This window comes from Scomber japonicus, chromosome 1, assembly GCF_027409825.1.
Source record: "Scomber japonicus isolate fScoJap1 chromosome 1, fScoJap1.pri, whole genome shotgun sequence".
Classification (NCBI taxonomy): Eukaryota; Metazoa; Chordata; class Actinopteri; order Scombriformes; family Scombridae; genus Scomber; species Scomber japonicus.
In genome coordinates this window covers 16,577,377-16,604,341 of record NC_070578.1, presented here as the reverse complement: position 1 = coordinate 16,604,341, position 26,965 = coordinate 16,577,377, and the positions used below count along the sequence as shown (strand labels likewise).

The 26,965-nt window shown below is 40.4% G+C and overlaps 1 protein-coding gene across 7 annotated transcripts in view; it reads right to left on the bottom strand.

Annotated features, from left to right (window-relative positions):
• esrrga (estrogen-related receptor gamma a) overlaps positions 1 to 26,965 on the bottom strand; it is a 72,535-nt gene that overhangs the window by 4,309 nt on the left and 41,261 nt on the right. For 3 of the 7 annotated variants that reach the window (XM_053342877.1, XM_053342879.1, XM_053342920.1), the window contains 4 exons: positions 25,819 to 25,929; positions 22,775 to 22,957; positions 1,309 to 1,415; positions 1,046 to 1,208 (listed from right to left, as the gene is read on the bottom strand). In XM_053342877.1, the coding sequence (XP_053198852.1) occupies positions 1,046 to 1,208; positions 1,309 to 1,415; positions 22,775 to 22,957; positions 25,819 to 25,929 (564 nt within the window). Of the gene's footprint in view, positions 1 to 1,045; positions 1,209 to 1,308; positions 1,416 to 22,774; positions 22,958 to 25,175; positions 25,197 to 25,818; positions 25,930 to 26,965 lie in introns of all 7 variants that reach the window. The other 4 variants (XM_053342993.1, XM_053343115.1, XM_053342878.1 and 1 more) reach the window with 2 other exon arrangements.

The window sequence follows — 26,965 nt, the reverse complement described above, 5'->3', positions numbered from 1 at the left end:
CACACACACACACACACACACACACACACACACACACACAGAGCCAAGCCAAGACATTGATCGTTGCACATAACCCCCAGGAAAACAAAATGTCAATATTTTTTGCATGTGCATGACACCGTGCATTTATGTGTGTGAGCAAGCATTTGAGCACACACAGGTATTTATGTTTAAGTTTGTTTGTATATGTGTCAGAGTGATGAAATTGGCAAAGTGTGTGAGTATTTGTTTGTGTGTGTGAATGATTTTGGGGCGTGTGTGTGTTGATGGTGGCAGAATCAGAACAAAAGGCCCCTCCCTTGCTATTCAAAGCTCTCCCATTGCATTCTCCCATTTAAACACATTGTATTGACAGCTCCCCCCTTGTAATTAAAGAGTACTGAAGAGCTGGCCCGCTTCCAAGACAAAGTTCAAAAGACGGGTCATGGGAGGAAGAAGGCGTGTGTGCGTGTGTGTAAGCATGTGTGTGTGTGTGTGTGTCAGTCAGCTGTCGATGCAGCTGGACACATCAGAGAGGGGGCTTTATCGACAGACTTTGGGTTCTAATGATTTCACCTTATTTAACAGGCATCTGAAGAGACGACTATGCTAATTGTAAAAGGGTCGTCACTTTGTTTGGGGGTGTGAGGTGGGCTTCTGGCTAAAGATGAATGTGTGTGTGTGTGTGTGTTTGTGTTTGTATTGCATGTGTAAAATGATTTTAGGCTTGTGTGACAATTACAGTATGAAGAGTATGACTCTTAGTGAAAGTGGGAGGCTTGACAACTCCAGGTACTGTAACAGAATACATTTCTCTGTGTGTGAAAGTATGTGTGTCATGTGTTTGTCATGAGTCACAATTGTGCGTGTGGTGTGTGTGTGTGTGTGTGTGTGTGTGTGTGTTTGGATGCAGAGTATTGAAATCAGTCTTTTGATGGTTCAGCTTAAATTAGTCCCACAGGACTGGAGCTTCCTCAGATTAACTCTTTCTCCACCAGCCGTGTGCTCAAACAAACACAGATGTGCAGACAGACTAAAACATCAGCTGAGAGTAAAGAATTCAAACCTGAGTTAGCCAAAGCAATGGCCTTGAGAGTGACAAATTCTTCCTTCTCTAGCTTCATCGTTTTGTATTTCTTGACCAGCTGAAGGATGGCATTGTTCAGGTCCAGAAGTCCAGCCAGCTTTGACTGGTCCTCATCCATTATGTAGTCCTCAGCATACACCAACTAAAGAGAAACACAAACCGGTGGAGAGGTAAAAAAATAAATATAAACCCTGACATATTTAAGGAGAGCAAGAAACAAACATAAAGCCAAAGACACTAACCTTGTCTTCGAAGGACAGTGAGCGGTACACAACACGCAGGATCAAGATCTCCATCCATGCACTTTGCAGTAGACTCATCTGGTCTGCCAAAGACAGCGTAGAGAAACCTGGCAAAGATTGAGACAGGGAGAAGAAGAAAGAGAATGAGATGTTAATTTAGATTTTTAGCTCTAATACAGTTTATAAAGAGGTTTGCAATGCCTGTTTTGCTGTAGAGAAAAAAGATCTGAAAAGCATCTATGTGGAAAACAAGTTAGAAAATGCATGCTGATCTATTTTTGTAAAGGATGTGTTTTTTATTGTATTGCATTATTATTAATACTATTTCTACTAATCATTGTTGCTGGTAGGTAATGGAACAGAAATTTGAAATTGAAAGTAAAGCAAAAGTATTGGAGAGGAATGAAAAGAAGGTAAAAGAGAGAATAAAGCTTGTTTTGATGAAGACAGGGTCAAAAACGGCTCTCCTTTCTAACCCTCCCTCCATCCACCCAGTTGACCAGGGGACTCCTCCTTCTCCTCCTCTTCCTCTCTCCCCTGTGCCCAGGGCTGTTCTCCTGGGAAAGGCAGGCCTTATCTCCCCCTGACACAACCTCCATGGATCAATGCTGGTCATCGCTGCTGCTGCGCCGCTCAAACACACACACTAATTGCTGCTATGGCCTCAAAACTCCTGCTTTCTTCAGTGTCAATCTATGTCTTTCTATTTGCCTACGTCTATATCTGTCTGTCTCTCCTATCGCAATCCATGCCTTTTTATCTGGCGGTATCTGTCTACCACTGACCATCTGTGTGTCTGATTCTGGCTTCACTATTCCTCCATCCGTCTTGATACATCTCATTCCTGTTTGGTTTCACATTTCTTCTTTCTTCGCTTTCTTCTGAAGATACTACACATCATGAAAATTACCTTTGTATTATTATTTTTACTTGAACCATTCTCTTGCTTGTTGTCTCTCTCTCTCTCTCTGCATTTCTATCTCTCTGTCTATCTCTTTAATGGAACACCTGCCCACTCACACCTTTCCTCACAGCTGTCCTCTCCTCACACACCTGTCTGTTCACACCTGCCAGTCTGCCTATATGTGAGCATGTGTGTGTTTGTGTGTGCAAGCCTTCATAAACAGTGGCCCATGTGAGCACACCTGTCAGACCTTGCCGCAGCCCTCCGTTGTGTGTTTGTGTGTGTTTTTTGAGGAGCATCCTGCCAAGAGGACCACGCAGATGAGAAGGAAGATATTTCTTCAACATCTGCTGCGATGAGCTTCCTCTTGAGATGGTAGTGTGTGTGAGTATGTGTGTGTGCCTGTGTGTTAGGGGCTCTTATCTCTCTGTGTGTTGATGGGTAATGGCAGGCGTCTCATTATGTCCAGGTTGCAGGCTATTGTTATTTGTGATGTGCTCTAATGCATTCTATCTACAACTGTTAATGTCTCCAACACACACACACAGATATATGCATCTGTGGACACTGCAGCACACACACATATCACGTATGCATAGACATAAATGCACAGGAACACACTGGAATGAATCCAAATGTGTATGATTGATACACACACACACACGCAGCACAGTGAAGGGAGCAGTATCGTTGCCAACTGGCAGTGTCTTCTTCTACTTAATGAAATCATCAGAAGGGATTAGAGGTGAATTTCTTAAGGGGGTCTTCATGCACACACAACTACACACACACACAAACGCACACACACACACACACATCATATACAAAGGCAGATGTCTTTAGGGGATCTTTGGGACTTCACCACTCATTGTGGGCAGGGAAAATAAGCACTGGCATTGCTAAAATTAACACACACACACACACACACACACACACACACTAATACACACACACAGACATACCAACACACAGAGTCACAGAAAGACAAATACACAAGTGCATGTAAAGTAAAAAAAAAAGTAATCCAAAACATATCTGCATGACTGGCTGTTTGTAAATTTGCACATACCCCCTATCAACAAATCTCCCTCCTAATTACACATAAAATACACACATATATGCACAAACACACACACACACACAGGCACACACACAAAGGAAACACCAATAATTAAAACCCCCGTGATTAATTTATTGAGCTGAAAGTGCAGCTTTTCTTATTGAGGTACATGAATGATTTTTATCAGGTTGTGGTTTGTGTGTGTATGTGTGTGTATGTGTGTGTGTGTGTGTGTGTGTGTGTGTGTGTGTGTGTATGTGTGTGTGCTTGTGTCTATGTGTGAATATGTGCAGGCCTACAGTACATTGTGTATTTGAATGTGTATAGTTGTATTGTGAGCATGCTGGCTTGTTGTTTTATCAGCAGGTTTGTATTCTGTGTGTATGCAAACATTCCCATACATAATGTTTCTGTGAGTCTCTGCATGCGTGTCTATCTGTGTGTACTTCTGTATGTTTGTGTGTGTGTGTGTGTATTTGAGCCTCCCCGACCCCCTCTCCTCCCCACCAGCCTGTCTGCACCGTTCAGCCATCCAATGCCTCTTATCTGTCTGATTAATAGGCGGCCGGCTTCAGGACAAATTAATTAACAGATAACGCCATCTCTCCCTTCTTCCCTTCCTCCATTCCTCCCCTCCTTCTCATGAAGCGATCGATACAGCAGAAGAAAAGAAACATCAATGGGAATTTAGTGCTGATGATGGAGAGAGAGAGGTATTGATGGAGGGAGAGACAGAGAGCACGAGAAAGAGTGAGATGGAGGAGAGAAGAAAGTAAAAAGGGGAAGAGGTGGGGGTTTAGGTAGTGGAGGGAGGGGTGGAGACCTTTCTTTCATACCTGTGATTTCAGTTGACAAAAGAAGGTTCCTTATTTGGCTCTAATTACATTTACTTTCTGCCCATTGTTGATAAGGAATCTTATACTATGTGTGGAAGTATGACTGTGTGTGTGTGTGTGTGTGTGTGTGGGTGTGTGTGTGTGTATTTTGTGAAGCTTGTGGAGTTTAAACCTTTCCTCAAACATATTAACAACTTTAAATAAGATAAATTTGCTGTAAGACACAACCTGTCAAGGCAAGAAAACTAATACTCACCATTACTGGATATATACTTCTGGCTCTTCTATGAGCATATTTTAGTTGTTCATTTTCCCATTGGAATACTTTATATTTTAAGTATTTGTTTTCCCAAGTCACAGACATGCTGGTCTGCTGTCTACATTAAAAATCCAAACAAGAATACCATTTAACTTCATTTAAATATGGCCCATTGTGTGCAAGGGCCCGTTGCATTAAAGAAGGGAATCTGGAGCCTCTAGCCTTACATCTGCCACTTCTACTCTTCTGTGCTCTCCTTCTTTCCGATGTCAGTATGTGAACCTGCCAAACTAACTGCAAACAGCAAAGATGTTTTTAAAGCAAAATGATCCTGTCCAGATTACTTGTTATTGATGCAATGAGAAAATATTCAATGAGTGGATCTACAGAGAAGCAAAATGGTCATAAATGAACACTTCCTGGATTGGATCCATTTCCAATTATAAAGAATCCAGGAAACATTCATGCAATCATTTAGTAGTATATTACTTATTTGTTTGGAAACAGGGTTTGGATGTTAATTCTGTTTTGACCAAACACAAGTGTGCATATGGGAAGGAGTAGGGGGCATATGAGGTCAAGTTAATGACCCAAAATAACTATTTATCTATATAGGTGTGTCTGCTAAAATATGACTGCACTTGATAGTACTGTATCTATGAAGGAGCAGAGTGTGTGTAGGTATGTTTGTGTGTGTGCCATACAGTACATTGGTCTGACAGAAAGAGGCTGCAGTGCAGTCATGCAGACTTAACCTCTACTGTTTGCTCTTGTGCTCTCTTTCTTTTTTCTCTTCCCTTTGCTCTATCAGATACACACATAAAGACAAACACACAAACACATGTCGATTCCCCAGCCACCCTGCGGCCTGTTTGTCTGCCAAATGAGTCCTGACTGCACGTTTACACCCGAGACCGCACAACAGTCTGGCACACACACACACACACACACACACACACACACACACACACACACACACACACACACACACACACACACACACACACACACACACACACACACACACACACACACACACACACACAGGATAGCCCTCTCTCACGCCCCAGTTGCTACACAGATACACATGAACACACATATCCAGGAGGCCTATATTTGTTTTCTTGTGGTTACAGGGCAAATGGGAACCAGTGAGAGCCGATTGTGATATAAGTACCTGCTCACTTGTGTGTGTTGTGTGTGTACAGTTTGTGGCATTTGTGAGGATATTTGTATGTGCACTTGGGTCTGTGTAATAGTGTCTTTGTACATCTGCAATAACTGATGAGTCAAAGAAGGAGAGCGTGTGTCTGTGTGCGTGGGTATTAATGTGAAAGGTGTGAAAACTGGTTGCAATACTGATCTGGTCCTAGTTATTAACACACGACTTCTCTTAACATACTGTCACTGAAGAGAAAAACAGCATTTTTGACTTTCAGTAGACATTTGGATGATATTTTAGAACACCCTCGGAAAGTTTGTTTAAAAAATAATTCTAAATCATGAACAGAAAAAGGAGGAAGTGAAAAGCAAAGGGAGAGAAAAGAGAGAGCAGGTCCTAGTGAGGATGTGTGTAAATGAAAAGCAGGTTAACTCAGTGTTATTGGACTACATTTGATCTGAGTGAACCGACTACCCACTGAACCCAGCATGAGACTGTAGCTTGTTCAGAACAGGCCAATAGCACAGAGGCATTGTGTATATTAGTGGAATTTTTATCTCGAAAGCATTTCAAAATTTCATCTAGCTGAGTAGTTATTGGTGGTGTTACTAATTAGTGTAACCCAACATGAGGATTTAGGCTCAGGGATGGATTTAGCAACTTAAACTGGCCTGTGGCTACATAGACATGGAAATGGTTTGGCTTTTTTGTCACATTATATGTCAACCATGCACCTTTTAAATCTGCTTTAATGCTGCTTTAAGTGTTTTCCCTGCCCCTAAATATTAGAGAGACATTTAAAAAAAGAAATATTACCCCTAATTAACCATATTTCTGCTATGTTTTCTTTGGTTTTACAGTTTCTTTGTGTTTGTAAAAAGCTAATATGGTAGCTGTAATTTGCAATTATAGCTCTGAACAAATATTATTAATACATATGGTGGTCCATCTGCATGCGTGTGCACTTGGGAGCACCTGCTTGCTCTGTTACCAACAACACTGTGCTCTGTCCTATATGATCTAGCCTCAGGACACGTTTAACATGAAACTTCTCAGTCTGTCTCAACAATGTAACAGCAAAGATTCACACACTCAAGAGAGTAAGAATAAGCTTCACACATTGTCACAGAAATGTAACACAGTGTAGCAAAACTGAATTCACACTAACTACTCTTTTGGAATCTAGATGTGTACTGTCGGATGGTCACTTTGATCTGCAGTGTGACACTTCCACAATGAGTAAAAAGCCCATGATGCCCCCCCCCCCCCCCCCCCCCAACCGGAGAACATGTTTAATTTCTTTGAGCACTGACACAAACCCACAGATAAAACAACATCTAATGTGAAGTTATTCATTGCTGATAGATAACCATCATAATTACACTGATTCCTACACTAGGTAGTTATTTTCAGACAATTTATTTTGTTGTTTTGTTTCAGAAGGAAGAATTTTAAAAAAGGCAGTATTTCCTTCAGTCAGGAATGGCAACTCTGTTGTAAACTGTTTTATGATTGTAGTTGAGAGGAGAACAGAGGATTGTCTATGTGCAGCGCATACACGTATTGTGTTCTGCAGGGGACAGATTTAAGTCTCCTGGCCCACTGAGATAGAGATTGCATTAGGACACGTGAAGTTTCCAGCAGTTACCAGCACATCGCTGCACTGCATGTGTGTGTCTGTGTTTGTTCTGTATGCACACTGTGTTACATGGCTCCAGTGCTCTCTCTCATACCACTTTCTGTACATGTTTGTGTTTAAATTTGTTTTACTGGGCACATTGTTGCATGCTGTGTAACGCAAGTGCTCCCTTGTGATGCTTTTTCAGGGTATGTTTGAGTGTGTGTTTGTGTGTGTGTCTGCGTGCACACCTCAAACTGTTTTGTACCATACGGCCAGACGCCAGCCCAAATGAACACAGACCCCCTGTGATGGCTTTGGCCATGCTGAAACAACACACACAAGATCTACACACACACACACACACACACACACACACACACACACACACACACACACACACACACACACACACACACAAACATGCGCACACACACACATCCACCAGCTGACCCAATTACACAGAGATGCGCAACGAGATGGAAACAAATCTACCCAGAGAACCAGTTAATTTAGAAGGGCTTAAAGACACACTCACACACAGGACACACACACTCATATACTTATATACATACATGTGTACTGACACTTAGCTCAATACAATACATATATATACATAGAGATGATACTATATGAAAGTGCATATGATAAATTGAGTTTTATGTTTCATTATCCGAAAAATCACATCGCCCAATCAAAATCCTACCAGTCAAAACTGTGTGTGTGTGTGTGTGTGTTTGTACCTGTCCCTCCTTCCAATTTGCTACATGCATAGGTGATATGTATGTGTGTGAATGTCTGTGAATCTCTTCATGTATGTGTGTGAAATTCTATACTTTTTATATTGCTCAGTTTCTTCTTGTTTGTGTGGATCAACAACTACACAGTGAGTGATTGATTCCTGCATCTTTCTTCCATATGTGTCTCTTCTTCATAATACAGTGAGCAGTGTTTTAACAGTGTGAAATTTTCTTCATATAAATTGTTGACACTTTTTCTGAGTAGGGTTTTTGTTCTGATTTCTTGCATGTGCTCAGGTTAAGTTGAACAATTTTGCAAAGGGTAATACAATGAGAATAGAGTCCCTAGATAGTTCAATTCACACTACTTTCTTGACATTGCTATGTACAAGGGTCAGATTTCCGTGATGATTACTCTTATTTTACTGTAAAATTACTCCACTGTGTCTCATTTGAGTTGTTAAGTACATAATGGATAATACAGATTGACATTTTTTGGACAAATATGGGATGAATTTGATACAAGGTCAGTCATTTCTCTAACACTCATACTGCGCAAATGAGCAGGCGTAATCACCTTCACCTTCATCCCCTCTCATATTGTTGGCTAAAATATCTTTTCTCTATTTCTTTACCCTTCCACCCTCCCCCTCTCCTTCAACCACATCCCCCATTTTTCTCTGTGCGGCCTCGGGGAGAGTGGAGCAGTCATAGGGTTGCGGTAGCCTCTAATCAGTGTGAACAGCCAGCTAATTACCAAACCCTCAGCCCTGGCTGACTGTTAATTGCATACATTAGACACCATCAGCAGCACTGCAAGATTAACACTTAAAATCTTCCCATTGCTGTTGTGGAGATGAGTGCTCTGTGAGTTTGTGTGTGTGTGTGTGTGTGTGTGTGTGTGTGTGTGTGTGCATGAATAGGAGAGACAGCAGAGGAGAGGAGGACTGTGTGTTGTAGTCGCTGTGTGTGCATGTGTGGCGTGTGCTGCCTCTGTGGTTGCGGGTGCTAATATTTAACACTTAATTAGACCCAAAATGGAAATGTCGCAACATGGAGATGGTTGTCGAGTGTTGTAGCTGTTGCTGTGGCGGGGTTACTTGGATGGGGGCAGTCGATCATCGAGGGCGACCCCAAGTCTCCGTGGAGAGGACAGATGGAGTGACATTAAGAGCATTACAGTGGAGCTCTTTCAAATAATAAAATATCAATATTTACATTTTAATTACCCACTTCTAGACCCACCAGGGCCGTGTCAAAGACTGTGTGAGTGAGTGTGTGCAGGCATGTGCTCCGCTGGGGATATGTCTTCTTGACTTTACAGACGAGAGATGATCCACTCTTATTTTTATTGGAGGAATAAACCTTGTGTACAATAACTCATTTTTCTATTTTCTTTTTCCCAGCACAGTTTTTCTGATATTCCCTCTTAACTTTTTCCTTGACTCAATCTGTCTATCCTCCTTCCATCCTCTACCTCTGCATCCTGCCCTTCCCTCTAACAATACAATGCTGATGTAGGCAGGAATGACCACTTGGTGTGTGTGCGAGCATGTGCATGTGTGCAAAAATCTGTCAGGGGAATTAACCATGTGTACACACAACTGAGAAGCTTAGACACACCAACGCTCTCTGTCTCACTATCACACACTCAGACACTGCTGACAGACAGTTTTGTAGACAAAAAACAAAAAGAGGTGAAAAATATTCAAAAATATGTTTTAAAAAAGTAATCAGATATTAAGAATAAAGAGAACATAATGTGGACGCTTGTGTAAAATTTCTCGTTCCTGCAAAAAAAAAGAAAAAAAGAATATTGGACTCTGTAAAATGCAGCTCGACTTGTTTTAAAGATACTTTGCCACTTACCCAAGAGCTTCATCAGGAAGCACACCAAGACACTGATTAGTCCTCACATCAAGATCTATACCTCAGGGAAAGTCACTACATGTCTGCGGTGGACTCCACGAGACACACAAAGAACGATTCCCTCTCATATGGCAATACTGAGCACCACATCCCAATTTTAAGGATTTCATCAGCACTAAATGGAAAAGGTAGAAAAGTTCTATCTATCTATCTATCTATCTATCTATCTATCTATCTATCTATCTATCCATCTGTCTAGTTTGTGTTGAATTCATTTTCCCAGCTTGTTCAATTAACTGGCTTGTGACAGTCTATTGATCTCTCGTCGGATTACCTTTTCAGAACAATATCCTGCGATAACATATTCTCCTGAAAAGACAAAATCTATAGTCCAAGCATCATCAAATGGGATGCCCTGTTATCTAGACCCTTGGGCAGGACTCCAACTGGACAAAAAATCGTCCAACTGGACAAAAAATCGTCCAACTGGACAAAAAAGAATGGAATAAAATTCTTTAATGTCAAATTCATCTTCTCTATCACTGTCACAAACATAATTTTGCATGAAAAAATTGAAGAGATTGTGGAATATAACTAAATTTACATATTTGTGGGCATGATATAATTTTTAATTTTTTTGGAAATAAAATAACTTTTTTTTTTCATTGTTAGAACTCTAATGATAAAAAAACTTGCTGATTGTGGCTTTAAAACAAAACCCAATGGTCTCAGTCCTGGCCAGGTGTCTGTGTATGAGATTATGAGGCTGTGTTGATTCTATCTTCCTAATCCCCCGTAGCTTTCCATAGAGACAACCGCAGAAACTCCACATGGATTAATTTACCATTCACAGATTAGAGATATGGTCTCAAATATCATCATCCAGGACAAGCATTGAGAGGACGGGCTCAACAACAGAGGAATGAAGAGAGAGAGAGACAGACAGGCTGAAAGAAAGACAGAGATGAAAACGAATGCACGCAGAGAAACAGCCTTCTTTCCTACAGCATCAAGCCTTAATGTCCTAGCTGGAAGACAAGAACATTAGACCTCATTCCACCTCCTCATCTGGGTCTGAAAAAGCCTGGGCTGAAAATCTTAATTAATTGTCCAATAGTGCTGCGGGGTCATTATGCATTGCAATAAAGAAGCGTGTAATTATGAGATTTAACAGCCATTACCAAGGCCAGGAACTCATATGTCATCATCAGCAACCAAGCCAATGGTTTGGTACGGCTGTGTGTGTGGCATGTGACAGCGCACACACACGCACAATGCACACACTTAATGTTTGTAGACATTGTTCATGTAGGTATGTAGTATTTACATGTACAAGAGAAATGTGTCTGCTCTCAGAAAGGCACACAAATAGTTGTTGGTGCATACACGCGCATGCATGCTGATAAAGTAGAGGGACACAAACTGGGAAATGTGCATGGAGGCAAGACCACACACACACTCACACACATCCCCATCAGTCTGACCCAGACAATAAGGCAGCCAGCTGTGATAGCAGCCTGCAGATGAAACATCCCATCAAGATTAAATAGACACAAAAATACACACATTATTACTACTGTGTGTGTGTGTGTGTATGTGTGTGTATGGGTGTGTATGTTTTGTGTGTATATGAGAATACACGATGAAGCACTGAGACTAGAGTCCATGGTCCTTTGCCACATAGCAGGTGGGAAGTGACACACTTGTATAGGGATGTATTGCTGCATGAACACACACACACACACACACACACACACACACACACACACACACACACACACATAGAGTTTTCATTGAATAACCAAACAAATAAGAAATTAGTCAACAGTTGAGAGTGGACACAGCCAAGCTGTATTTGAACTTGAAAAACAGGAAGTGTTATAAGAAAGTCTGCTGTAAGAAAGGCCTATCATCCTGAGAAGCAATAGTTGTATTTTTAATCATGCAGCATCTTGTTGGAGTTTCTGTCTCCTTACAGGTATGTTCAGACTGAGCACAAAGAACATTTAGCAAGTTTATGCCTTGTGTTATTCAAATTGCAAATGGACCACTGGAGTATTTTTGCATCCAGTGTTTATTCATCCCATATAGCCAGCGTAGAAACGTTATAGTCAATAGCTGTAGCTAGATAACAATATGCATGTAACTATGTATAAGGAGAGTGGATCTGACTCTGACTGAACTCAGACTTCACCAATAACTTCAGCTCTTGTCTCCATACTTTAATGAAGTGTGAGTTATAAGCCCTAAACTTTTTCTGAAGTTGAGATATTGTCAGCTTAGGTGGAAATGTCTAAGACTTAGTCTGTTTGCATGCACTCATATATTTGCATTTATTTTACATGCAATCATTTGGACACTAAAATTAATTTACAGCCAGTAATTTTGTGATGTATATGATATGTGATATATTTTACTTTTCTACACTGTTGAGGAACACATAGGTAAAGGGGCAGTCTCAGCCTATCTGCAGGTGTTTTCTTGTGTATGTGCTTGAGGTATACCTGTCTTTGGTGCGTCTATACGTATATAATATTTATATAATTTCCCTGTGTGTGTGTGTATATGTGGTTTTTGGTGTGTGCACAGGCCATAAGTCGTCCCCAGCTGGTGACAGGCACGCTCCAATCCCATTTTCCCACCTGCTTATTCCCTGATGGAAAGGATGAATCCCCCAGACTGTTATTTAAGAACGATGGATGGAGGATGGGAGGATGGGAGGATGGGAGGGAGGGAGGGAGAGAGAGAGAGAGAGAGAGAGAGAGAGAGAGAGAGAGAGAGAGAGGGAGGGAGGATAGAAGAAAGGGGAAAGGTGGTAGAGGGAAGAGCAAAAAGAGAAAGAAGGTAGAAGGTGAGGAGCAATAAAGGGGGTGAGAGAAAGAGAGAAAAGAAGAAGGATGGAACAATGGTAGGAGGAGGAATGGAGAGACTGAGGAGAGAGAATAAGAAAAAGGGTTAAGCTGAGAAAAGGGAAGATGTAGACAGAAACAGTAAGGAAAGGTAAATAGATAAATAGAACTAGAAAGAGAGAATAACTATTTCATGCCTGTCTGTGAACTTTGCATGAACCGACAGAAATAATGTGATGCCATGACAAGCCTGTCCCTCCTTCCACTAGATTTGCTGCATGCATAGGTGTGTGATATGTGTGTGTGTGTGAATCTCTATATGTACGTGTGCTTTATGTGTGTGAACTTTTTATATTGCTTTTGGTGTGTGTGTGTGTGTGTGTGTGTGTGTGTGTGTGTGTGTACATGTGCGCTCTAACAGATAGAATAGGATGATGATGATTTGAAATGGAGTTTGGCCTGTGCGTAATTATGATCATCTATCTTTATGCCCTGCTAGCATATCATATCATATCACATCACATCATCTCTCTCTCTCTCTGCCTCTCTTGCTCTTTCTCAAGCACACACACACACACACACACACACACACACACACACACACACACACACACACACACACACACACACAAAAGCAAATTGAAAGTAGTAAAAGCTGACTGTTTGCTAGTGATGACTTAGATGATGATGGGCTCAGATGGTGTGCTGATTTATTTGTTACTGCTTGTCTGATGTCACATATTATAAAACTGTGCACGCCTGTGTGTGTGCTTTTGTGCACATACACTGTGTTTAGAAGTGTATGTGTGGGGTTTCTGCATTAAGATGTGTACATTTGTGTGTTCACAGATGTGTGTATGATGCATGTGTTTGTGTATGCAGGCTTGTGTGCATGCCTATGTATTTGGCTTCTCTGGTGTGTGTTTTGTGTGTGTATCTGTGACAGACATTATTTGATGCAGATTAGTCGGTGTACTCAGATTGCAGTCTGTGTCTCAAAGGCTGATAGACAAATGAATTTGATTTGCTAATGTAATCAAACTAATAAGAAAAACAGCAATGGGCTGCTGAGCACAAATCTCACAACTTCAATATTTGTGTTTTTTTTTTGTCACTTTTACTTTTACTGAAATCATCTACTGAATAACTTTCATGACATGAGATTGTTTTAGAAACTAGAATCAAAATTATTAGAATTCCCTTGAATAAAAGGCTGTTTTAAATCAGACGCCACTTTTTAAATCAGTATAATAATAACAGATTTATTCACTGTTTCCGTTTACACATTTTTCTTTTGCATTACTTTACTACTTCAGGCTACCACTACTCTTCAGCTGTTTTTTTAAATCTATTTTTTATTTTAAATGCCAGTCTGACATGGTGTGATACACATGCATGCAGTGACAGTGACAGTGGCAGCTGGTACCATGTGTGAAGCAAAAGCTGTGTGTTGCTCTACTCTAAAGGCATAAGGTGTATGTCAGTACCAAGGTGTGACCTGATGAAGCAAATACACGTGTGATTCTTTGTGGAAAGATGTGTGTTGAATATGTGCAAAACCATGTGTGTTTTTTAAGGCAGGCCCCTAAAGCTGTGTGTGTGTGTGTGTGTTTGAGTGTCATTATAAACACATCGTCATGGAAACACTGTCAACACTGTGATGACAAAATAAACACAGGGCATCAGACAGACATGAGAGTCAACACAGACTGAACGTGCCCTCAGACACTGCATATGTATGTGTGTTTGGGTGCGTGTGTGTGTGTGTGTGTGTGTGTGTGTGTGTGTGTGTGTGTGTGTGTGTGTGTGTGTGTGTGTGTGTGTGTGTATTCATCAAAAATCTAATAAAAAAACGTAGAAACTAAACATTTCTGAGATTTCTTACATCTTACACATAATCTTATCAATTTACTGTAAAGTACATAGGCATTGCAGTGACTAATACAAACAGTATTACAGCGTTATTATGTCACTGTCACATTCATTTGAAAGAAATGTGGGTCTTAATTTGGTCATTTAATCATATTGCGGTGTTGGGAATATTTTAAGATAAATTTGCAAAATGTTTTACCTTTTTTTCTTAATTTATACACCAGAAAAATAATTTATCACAGATTAAAAAACCAACAACCAGATATCATCATATTATACCCAAAGCACTAGAATGACACACAATGGTACAAAAAGTGAATGCAAGAAAAAGACATGAAAGTAGACGAGAAAGAAGAAAAGCAATGCACAGAAAAAGGGAGATGTTTTCCTTCCTCTGTTTTCTCATATTGATGACATACTTCCAATACACACAGGCCTAATCCAATAAAGAAAGCCCAACTTAATCCAAATATTAAGATCAAATATCAAATATTCTTTTCCTAATTTGATTTCATTTCATCAATATTTGTTTTCATCTGCAAACAGGGGTGTGTTTGTTTGTATGGGCTGCAAGAAGTGGCAATGGTGGTGGTGCACTGGAAGATAAGATGCCTGTTTTGCACCAATGTGGACAATGAAACATACACAGGCACGCGCGCGCGCGCGCACACACACACACACACACACACACACACACACACACACACACATATTTGAAACCAAGACATCAGCCTCTAAACATGTTATGTAGCTGAGGAATGAGCAGAAATGGAAATCAAACACGGCCAACAGAGCTCAGAGAAAATCAACAGCGACTGGAAACACACACATGAAGATACATATCAGAGAACACAAAAGAAATAAGATTGTCCACAGCAATGGACTAAATCAAATTCTAATTCAGATCCTAATAAAGTCATATTTATGAGTTGAATCTTGTTAGGATATGGAAAAGTCAGAGTCAGTTATATTACATCAAAAAAGACATAGTGCTACCAATAAAATGTCTTATCCTCTTCACCTTTACTGACTAGAAGGGGTATGCTACAAAAGCAAGCTTATCTCTTATGAAGTGCATATTTTAAAAACATAATGATTGAATATAATTGTCTGAATATATTGTTTATTATGGCTTTAATGGTTGTTTTAGCAGCTGAAAACCATCTGTTATTCAGTGCAAATTTCTACCATAAAATTTAACTTATTATATATTTGCATCTCTAAAACTTGTTTCAAAAAAGTTCAGCCTTTTTCCTCTAAATCTTTTCTTTGCACGACTATACTTCTGGCTATAATATGTGTGTATATATTTGGCAATAAGTGTTTTCTTGACTGCACTGCCATGTGCATGTTACATACCATATGTCTCCATGCTGTATGTCTCATGTGTGTCTTTGTGAATGTACTGTACATTTGCCTGTTGTGTTTGTGTACTAAGAAGGCACTCAGCATGCTGTGATTGTCAAGGTGAACTAGTGTTTGACGACAGAATGGGGGCAAATCTGTTTGTGCGTCTGTGTGTGTCCATGTGTATTTCCACATGTACATTTTCAGGAGTTTACCTGTGTACTGGACCTGGCATTTTAATGCACAATGGTAATAGTACTGAATGAGAGAGACAGACTCACAAGATAAAGTGAGAGAAGTGCAATGAGGACCAAAGAGAGAGAGGAACGAAATTAGGACAGGAAGAGGCAATATTGTTTTGTAAGGTTTCATGCCAATAAAGCTCATTGATTTAACAATTGAAAGAGAGAAATGTGTGTGTGTGTGTATGTGTGTCTGTCTGTCTGTCTGTCTGTCTGTCTGTGGTGGAGGAGAGATATTTCTCTTCTGATTTACCACTCTCTGACCCAAAGCCCAACAACCTCTTTGCTGATTGACGACATCACCAGACTTAATGAGAAGGGCAGAACAGTGACATCACCACCAGTCTGGGCTGTTACATTCCTCGCTCACCACAAGCACGCACAAATGCACACACACACAATCACACACACACACACACACACACACACACACACACACACACACACACACACACACACACACAGAGTTCTTCTGCATCTTCTGGAGCTCATTGTGAAGTGTTATAATGTGTGTCAGAGTTAATTTAGTGAGTTGTGGACTACAGTCAAGGATGTGAAAATCCCTGTGTATTCATGTGCAAGAGTGTGAGTGTGTGTGCGCCTGTAAAAGTTCCCCTTGGCTGCTGAGACTCAACATTTGATTTGCTAAAAGGAGCAGGACAATTCTATTAATCAATATTTGCTGACTGTGTGGCTGTCTTTCTGGCTGATTGACTGGCTGTGTAGTTACTTGACTGACTGACTGATTGGCTAACTAACTGACTGACTTTCTGGCAGTCAGAATGGCAAACAGGTTGACTGAATCACTAAGTGAAAACCATTTATAACATGGCCAGAAGAGAAAAAAGGACAACAGAGAAACAGCAGATGGAAAGATTAGGGAGGGCTTTGCTTATTGGTTGTTTTACTGAGAATGCTATGATGTACCATTGTAAGTGGCACGTCAGAGCAATCAGACTGATGGGCAGTCGATTGTACTGTTTTAAAATCTATAGCTGGATGTGGACTCAAACCCCTGATTGTATTTGTACAGGCAGACGGGACCAAGAACAGAGTGAGGATGGTTGGCCAGGGCAATGCGTTAAGAGTGTAGGTGGGAGAGGTGGGAGGCATGGGTGGGAATGGGGTTGAGAGATGAGGTTGACTTTATAATGAAGAGGTTAAGGATACCATGGAGAGAGAGGGTTGGAGGTCAGGTCAGAGAGAGAGGGAAAACAGAGAGAGCCAGAGAGAGACAGAGGCAGAGAGACAGAGAGACAGAAAGAAAAAGAGAGGTCACATGAGAGGTTGAAGAGGTGGGGGATATTTAGCCATCGGGTCAGAATAGTATTGTGTTAAAGGCTCTTTGGGAGTATCTAGGTTATACTGAGGTAATGTATGTGACCTCCCTGCTTTCCATTCTCGTCCCATTTCCTTCTCTTCCTGAAATCTACTATGCTTTGAATCCCCTCTAAAGTTAGCCATTCTTCTTCCTTCCCTTTCTCCCTGATAAGTAATTAAAGTAACATAATTATTGATAGTAATCTGAATGACAATTATTAATAATTAACAAACAAAAAAAAGTGTATTATTCATCTGGTGCAACATATTAGGGCAGGGTAATGAAATGTCTTCTGAGGTTTATTCTAATTGAGCTTCATTTCTTGTGTACTGTACTGTGTTCTTTGTCATGAGCATGGCTGAAAAGGAAAATTGGTCCTAAGATTGAGCTTTGAGGAACTCCACATATGATATTTGATAACTGGCAAGGTGGAAATGTACTCCCTTACTTGTTCAACCTTTTAGAAATAAGGAGAGTGCCGTTCTGGCACTAAGTGTTTTAAAAATATCCGTAAAATAGCTGGGCTGCAGAAAATGTCTTCCTGATTTAATCAATGCTCTGTCAAATTGCTGTGTGTAAGCCAAATCTCACATCATTATCATCAAAGTCAAATTTATTCAAAGTGCAAAGTCACTGCAAATGAAGGTACATCATAATAATGCTACTCACTAATCACTAAAAGCCTCTGCACTGAACTTCACATTACCTGAATGATGTAGGTAATTTGTTGGATTACTTAATGACACAAAACAGGAAAGCAGTCATTTTTTCTTCTCAGTGTAAGATGGCAGAACAATAAACACACTGAATCTTTACTGTCTTTGGTTAAGTTAAACATAAAACCCGTAACAGAAGCAGAGAAGAAGCCACATCTTGGTGTAAGCAAGTCTCACACACTATGGCATGCTGCTAACAATCACCACCAATGACATGAGACAGTGGTTTTAAATCATCTGCATCATGTTAGCTCTTCATTCAGCATTACTATGAGGTACACCCACACTCACATCTAAATCCAAACAGAGAGTAAGAGGGAGTGAGAGAAAGAAAAGACATGCCAATATATTACTGGACAAATAGAGAGAAGAACGAAGAACGTGAGGCAAGAGGACTTCCATCTTTACCTACTATCCCACCACCACCACCACCACCACCACCACCACCCAAACCCCTTCTCCCCTATCTCCATAAAGACCGATTAAATGAATGGACCGACAGCCACTCTCCTCCACCTCCCTTCCCCCATTTTTACAGCTCAATCATACTGTGTTACTGCCGACACATAGACCGCTTATCCTGAGTGTCAAAATTGAAAGGGGAATGAAAGAAAGAGGAGGAGAAAGACTGTAAGAAAAGAAAGAGCAAGTAAGAGGAGATAGGGAGGCAAGAGAATAGTGGGGGGGGGAGTGTGGGGCGGCCCGAGAGCAATTTCTTTCTTGAATAAAGAAAGAATGGAGGAGGGGGCTGTAAAAAAAAAAAGAAGCGCTAATGGCAAGGCCCCTGGTTCTGGTAAAATAGACTGTGTTATAGGTTCTGGCTCTTGTTCGTTGATTCGTTCATTTGTTCGTTCCTTGCTCTTTCGTCAAGTCAAGTGCTCGCCTGTCTGTCTTTCCCCTTTTGTGTCCACAGGTCTAGATAAGAGCTGCTAGCATGACTGCCCGGTACTCATTTAGTTATTATGGAGAGGGAGAGAGTTACAGAGAAAGACATAGAGAGAGAGAGAAGGGATGAGGGAGTAAGAGAACAGAAAAGAGAGGATGAAAAGACTAATTCTACAGGCAGATAAATGGCTCATTTTGAATGGCCTTTCTTTCATTTAATTCACTCTCATTCGCTCTTGTTTAAATATTTGCTGTTCTCCTCCTCTCACCTGACCGCTCCTCATTCCTCCTTCAAATACACACACACACATATGCGTGCACACTAGACTATGACATGCAGTCTAATATGCAACTGGAGTTGTGTCTTTGAGAGCTATTAAAATGAGATCTTCTCTTCACTAATCCATATTATTGGACGCCAAGGCCTTTCACGCCCTCTGAATAATAACTGAGTTGATATTTCCTCATACCCACAGTTTCCTGAGAGTGATGGTATACAGATCATATATTTGTATGATACTGTATCATGGATGTATGTGTGTGTGTGTGTGTGTATGTATGTTCAGGGGTCACTTGTTTCCCACAGTCTTAACCAGCATAAAGGCTTAAAAAAACGTGTCAGTGTTTACGTGTTTTTCAATGTGTTTCATTTCTAGCTTATCACAGACACACACACACACACACGCACACACACACACACATACACACAAGCATGCATGTGTGAAGTTCACATGTGGGTTGGTTTCCTAAGCTTTGTGGGATTTCAAGAGCCACACACTGTCTGAAACCTCATTTTCCTCTACTAATGACATATCAAATGTTTGCATATATGCCGTATCAGTATGGAAATGTGCACACACACATACACACGTAGCCTTAGAATAAAAGAGCCAATCAAAGAGATATGTGTGTGTATGTGTTGTCACAAGTCTCTAAGGTTGGGTGAGTCTGTGTGTCAAACATGACTAGACACACACACACACACACACACGTGCGCGCATACAAACACACGTACCCTAGCCTTGTTATCCGGGGGCCTGTCTTGCAGGCAGCCTCTCTAACACTGAGTGATGTTTAAATTAGTTTACAATTTAGCCTCCTCGCTATCCGCAGACGGCTCTTAACTCAGTGTGTGTATGTGATGTGTTTTTACGTGTGTGTTTGTGCGTGTGTGAGCGTAACAAATTGTTGCCAGTACGGCAGACATCTAATGACTTCAAATTAGCTGCCTGGCGCTCGCCTTGACACGTTGTTACCACTGTTAGCAGCCTTTGTGTGTATGTGTGTGTGTGTGTGTATGCAGCGCTGCGCAGCCATATCATGAAGCATAAATTGGCTTCACCTCTCCTCTCTCTGCCTCTGTCTTTTTTATCTTTGTCTCTCTGTCTCTCTCCATCAATTTGATTAAAAAAATTACTGTACCATGGCAAGCAAAGACGTGTGCATGTGCATGTTCACAAGTACACCCTGTGCATAGTCAGTCTCTCTAGACGCACGCACGCACACACACACACACACGCATACACACACACACACTTAACAAGACGTGAGACTAGACAGCTCTAAGAAGGTTAACAGTTCAATTCTATTCTAGACTTATGTTACTGTAGTCTCTTATTGTTTGCCTTTTGTGTGTGTGTGTGTTTGTGTGTGTGTGTATGAGGCTGATAAAGAATGTTGAGGAGGCGTATTTCACTCTGACAATCCTTTCCACCCAACAGTAGATCACTTTGTGTGTGTACATGTGTCTCTGCTTGTGTGTGTGTGTGTGTGTGTGTGTGTGTGTGCGCGTGTGAGTGTGTGTGTGTTAGTATTAGATCAGTGTTCAGTGTTGTAAACAGTGAGGATTTCATAAGGTGTTCACATCACACACACTCACTCACGCACACACACACTTGGAAGATGAAGAGTTCTATCTTTCTCTGTGAGCACTGGATTGCCTTTCTCGTTCATCTAATCACGCCATCTTCTCTCCACCGCCAGGCAATCGTTGCGCTTCACTCCTTCCACACAGAAAGCTGCACACACACACACACACACACGCACACAAACACACACACACACAGTCCAGCACATAACCTGGTTAACTCTCTCTTACACACCAATGAAAGTGGAGAGTAAAGGAAATGGTACGTCCAATGCAAAACAATACACTGAAGACATATGTTGTATATGTTTTTGTGTATAATTGTGTGTGTCTGTGAGTTCTTTTTGTATTTTTATGGTCAAGGTGCATCCCAGAGGTGTGGAGAGAGTGGCAGGAGGAAAAAGAATCACAGGCCGATTAGAGGAAAGGAGATAGTATTGGAGTCAGGCTATATGTTGTTTTGAAAGAGAAAAATAAATATTCAAAGGGCTATACTTGGTATCCGGATCAATATATATGTCTGCTTATTGTCCATATAGCAGCACATCGATCAATACACTAACAAGAAGCAATGTATATTCCCATCTCTCTTTCTCTCTCCCTCCATCTATTTTTTTCTTTTTCTCTCTGTTATTTTCATATTTATTGATATGATATAATACATGTGATTTGGAGACCCTGTTATCCAATGCCATTGACTTTATTGTTATAGATTTACGCAACATGACTGAGTGGTATTTATGCCTCTAATCTGGTGTTTTCCCCTATACTGTTACAACCCGCTACGCTGTTTGAGCAACAGCAATAGGGGTAATTCTATTCTATTATTTTATTTTCTATTCTATATCCATATTCCAGTCGACAACAAAACTAATCTTTGTGCTAATCTTGGTTAATCTGAGACACTGCTCTTCCTTCCTCTCTGCTGTCACAGCAGGCTCGCGCACTAAGACCGAAACCAGATTATAGTAGTCTCTCTCCGTCGTACGTCTCACACGCACACATTCATTACTGCTAACTCCATTCCCAATCTTTTATAAAACTATTTATTTTAGTTTTGGCTGACTTGTGTATTTGTATCTATTTCAGTTGTCTTATTTCAGTGGTCCAGATCCAATTTTGACCAGATTAAGAGAGAGAAAGAGTGACATTAAGCAGATTAAACTAGTTTTTTCTCTTTTACTAATAGTCCTTAAGAGGGATAGAGATGTGAAATAGTCTATCACCATTCAACTGCATATCTTAAGAAGAGTATTTACTGCGGTATTTTCTCAATGTTTTATTATATTTCATTATTTATTTATATTTATATTTTTATTTAATTATTATATTATATTATATTCTAATTATTATATTCTTTTCTGTGTTATTTATATTAGCTACTGTTATAAAGACTTTCTGTTACTGTGACTTTTAATGATAGCACATACAGAGATCAGAAGGGAGAGGGTATGGTTTCAAAGGTCTGTATCAAATGTATGGTGGGGTGACTTCAGGTAAAGACACACACTTAAACACACACACACACACAAAGCAAACACATCAAAGGTAAAGGGATTGCACTTTTTGGTTCAAAGGGCTCAAAATGAGGGCATTTGATTGGCGAGTTTCAGGGGTCAACAGTTCAGACTGTCTGGGTTCAAGGATTAGGGTAAGAGGTCATGCCTTAGCACCAGGTGTACATGTGTGTACATCGGCGAAGTGTGTCTGAATAACATCTGGAGCAGTTGATGCTAACCTTGTACTCTCTAGCAACTCACTCAGCATGTGTTTGTGTCAATAGTGTATGTGTGCATTAGAGTGAGTATGAACTGTGTAAACTGTGTAAAAGAAAAAAAAACGTATATATTGTATGTGTCAACATGAAGTCAGATTAGGTTCAGTGTCAAAGTCAGGGGTCAGCAGTTTTTTCCCCCTACCTGGGATATGTTTGGCCCAGCCGATGTTGACCACTAGCTCTCTGTCCGCCAGGTCACACAGCGTAGTCAGGGCCTTGATGTCGCTGTCTGGTACTGTAGGGTCAGGCATGGCGTAAATCTTCTCTGGTTCGGCCACCAGCAGGTGAGACACGATTTTGTTATCTGCAAGGCAGCCAAAGGCAACTGACATGACCACCAGACAAGGAGAAAGACACAGAGACAGAGAGATGGTGAATTTTTGCCATATTAGGCAACAAGCTGTTCCACACCAATCCGGTGCAAAAATGAGAAAGGTCACATGCAAAGTCCCTGATAACATGGCCTGCCAGGTAACACATATGTCTAAAGGTAATTCCTCATGTATACAAAAAGCAATATCATTTTAAATACAAAACAATATAAAACAATATAATTCAGTATAGTGAATAATATACAGCACACCAATCATGATGTTTGATGTTATACATATTTTTTCAGTATGAATATGTACAAGTGGAAGAATGTTAAACTTGTTTGGCACTTTGAAAAAACCTTAAAATGTAACTTAACTTTAAACAAGATCACAGAATATATTACCTTTTTAAAAAGCTATTTTTATAATATCATTTTAGCAGTGTAATTCAGTATTTTTCAGTTCACTGACGGTTTGCATATTTTATGCCACTTCATATAAAAATCTGAAAAAAACAAGTTGTAAGAAGAAAGACCAAGAATCCAAAAATTGTTGAAACGTTTCCAGACTAGGAGATTACTGCTAGTTATCCAGGTTGCCCAAAATGTTGTCTTTTGTACCACAGCCTTAAGAAGCTTGCTTGTACATACAGAAGGGAAAGATAATAGCCTACTAAAAGCCAAACAGCTCAGCTGGTAATGGTGACATGTGGTGATGAGATCTCTATGGCCCATTAGTAACAGACTGATACCCTGCTTCCAAATTAATCCACTGACTAATCAAGCATGGGAATAATAACAGAGGATAGAAGAGCAAGAGCTAAGGAGGGAGAGCTAGAGAAATAGAAAGATCTGGAAAAAATAAAAAAGGGAGAAGACAGACAGGCAGAAATAGAGCCATGGACAGATTGTGAAAGACAGGAAGAGTCGAGAGAGCGACAGCTAGATAGAGATAAACAGCAAGAGAGAGTGAAGCAGACTTGGGAGGGAGAGAAGGGGTATTGATTTAACACTCTCCAACCCCCAATCCCAATTCTGTTACATACACACATACCTGTATACATACTATGTATCTATATCTATATGTGTGTGTGTGTGTATATATGTATACACACACACACACACACACACACAAACATATATACATATATATATATATATATATATATATATATATATATATCTATATATATATATACCTGTACAGTATAACAGTATATACAGTATAATAATATATTAAGACAATAGTATACATATATATATATATAAACATATTTTTTCTACCCTTTTCCCTCTATCTCCAGCTGTAGGGTCATTTGAACCCAACCATTCCCAGTCACACTGCAGTATCTGTGGGTAAATCTTATTTAATGTTTCCCTAATTAGAATCAATGGAAGCCCATTTCCAAACCCTGGGCTATTGTTCTGTCCTCACACAATCAATGGGGACACTGAGGCTAGGGATTGGTCTACAGAAAGATAGGCTGTGTGCATGTATCTGAGAGAGACAGAGGGAGATTTTGTGTCTGTATTGACTGTGTGAGAGAGAAAGAAAAAGAGAGATGAAGGAAGTTTATCAACCCTATATTTCTTGGATTTCAAGTGTAGGTTAGTTAAACTAGGCCTGAATAACTAAGTGGAGTGATCGATGGTAATTTAAATAGATCAGTCTCTTGCAAAATGTGACAAATGCTTGATAACAATAACAACAAACTAAATTAAATTAAATTAAATACTGAAAATTGGGTACTTAGTGAAAGCGCACGAGCACCAACGTGCACCATGAAAGCAAACACATATATTAGAGACACACACACACCCTGTGTATACACACACTTACATTATCCCATCATTTCAGTGATTAGTAGTGCAGAAGTCCCGGTAAGCTGTCGTGCAGCCATTCAGCATATTGGCCTAAAGCAGAATATGCTCCAGCTTTAAGCAAAATGGGCTTTGGGGACCAAGCTGCTAAACACTGCTCAATCTGCACTATGTGTGTGTGTGTGTGTGTGTGTGTGTGTGTGTGTGTGAGCAGACGGTTAGCTAGAGAGCTAACTCTAGTTTGATGTGCTTGCCAGATTGGATTTAATCCGGATTAGGGCTCTGGCTGCCCCCCCCCCCTTTTCTCTCACTCCCTCCTCTCTTCTCTATCACTCTGAGAAACCTTCTCATTTAGGTTCAGCATCTCTCGCTCTCTCTCTCTCTCTCTCTCTCTCTCTCTGCCTCCCTCCCTCTCTCTTTCTCTTTCTCTCTCTCTCTCTCTCTGTCTCTCCACCTGCCTCTCTGTCACTCTCACTGACTCACTCTCTCCCTTGTTAATTTTTCAATCATCAAGCTTTGGCGATGGCTTTATTCTCTAAAAAACAGAGCCAATCCAGCCGGAGCTAAATGAATACCTTTATAGTGAAATATTACACATATAAAATGTTATGACCCCAAACTGGTAGCAGTAGAGACAGGGAGATAAACTTGGTCCAAAACAGATGGGCTTCTCACCACCCTGTGTCTATTTATGTATGTGTGTGGGTGTGTGTGTGTGTGTGTGTGTGTGTGTGTGTGTGTGTGTGTGTGTGTGTGTGTGTGTGTGTTGTGTGTGTTTGTAAATGTTTTTACTATCCAACTGTCTCCATTAGGATAGATACTGATGGAAAGGTAGTTCATAGTACTTCTGGGCTCTAAACAGTGACTACCTTTAACATACACAAAGTACTGATACAATATCAATGTGAAAATACAATATTTATGTTCATTTTAGGGAAGATCTTCCTTGTTTGCTGTCCATTTCATGGTCTTCCATTGGTCAAGAAAAGGCTATTTAATGTAGCCTACTGTTACCAGTTTGTTTGAGTGTGTGTGTCCATGTGTATTCTTACATGGCTTCTTGGGAGGCAGAGCCAGCTGTGGGTTCAGGTATGGACTGTTGTCTGCATCTATCCGGCGCTTATACTTCTGTCTTCCACCACGAACCCTGTCCAGACGAACACCTGTGAGAAATGACAGAAAGAGGAAGTGTGTGTCAGTACACACGGTGTGACACTTGCTTGAAAACAAAACGAGAGATTTGATATTTTTTGACTAAAAAACAAGGCAAGAAAAATAAAAAATTGGACAGTGTGCAAGAAGGATAGACAGAGAGCAGAGATGAAGGGTACATGTAAGAGGAGAAGAGGTGAAGAAAATAGGGGCAGGTTGCATATTCAGAACAAGCATGTACAGAGAAGAATTTAAAATAAAGAAATGGAGAAGAAAAGACATGAGAGTGGAATGGAGGAGGGTCACATACGAGGTCTGGGTGTTAAGTGGTGATAACTGTGCTGCTTTTGTGGTGTACACATGGTGAGTATGTGTGTGCATGTTATACACACAGAGACTTTCTAAAGTCACTGGCCTCTTTTATCGTACAACAAAATTAATTCATAACGCACCACTTCTGTGAAAGGCTTCTCTCTCTCTCTCTCTCTCTCTCTCGCTCTTTGACTTACTCTTTTCCTGTCTCTTACCCAATTTCTGTCTCTCTGTTTCTCTCTCTCTTCGTCTCCTTAATTAATTGACACAAAGGAGCCCTAATTTAATTAGGCCTATCTCTCAGGGGATTGGATGTTACCGTGGTTACCACTTAAAGATGGATAAGGAAGACAGAGGTGTCATGTACCCTGGAGGAGGAGAAGAGAAGAGAGAAGTGGAGAAGAGAGGGGGGAACCTCTGAGCGCTGTGTAAATTTAAAAAATAGCCCTAAGCTGAATATTTAGTACATATCTTAAATTAATCAAATATACAATTTCTAGCGACTCAATTTCTAGTATTAGGTTAGAGTTAACATTTTAGCTTATACCATGTTTTATTTACATTAGTTTTGCTGATTTGATTTAATCAGGCATATCATTCTCAGTAAAATATCCACTGGCACTCGGGAAGATAGATTTATATTTCTGGCAACAGCAACAGTGGTGTGATCTCATTAAGTACAAGTGAAATGAGAAGTTAAAGAGCACCACTGAAACAAATATATTCATCAGCAGA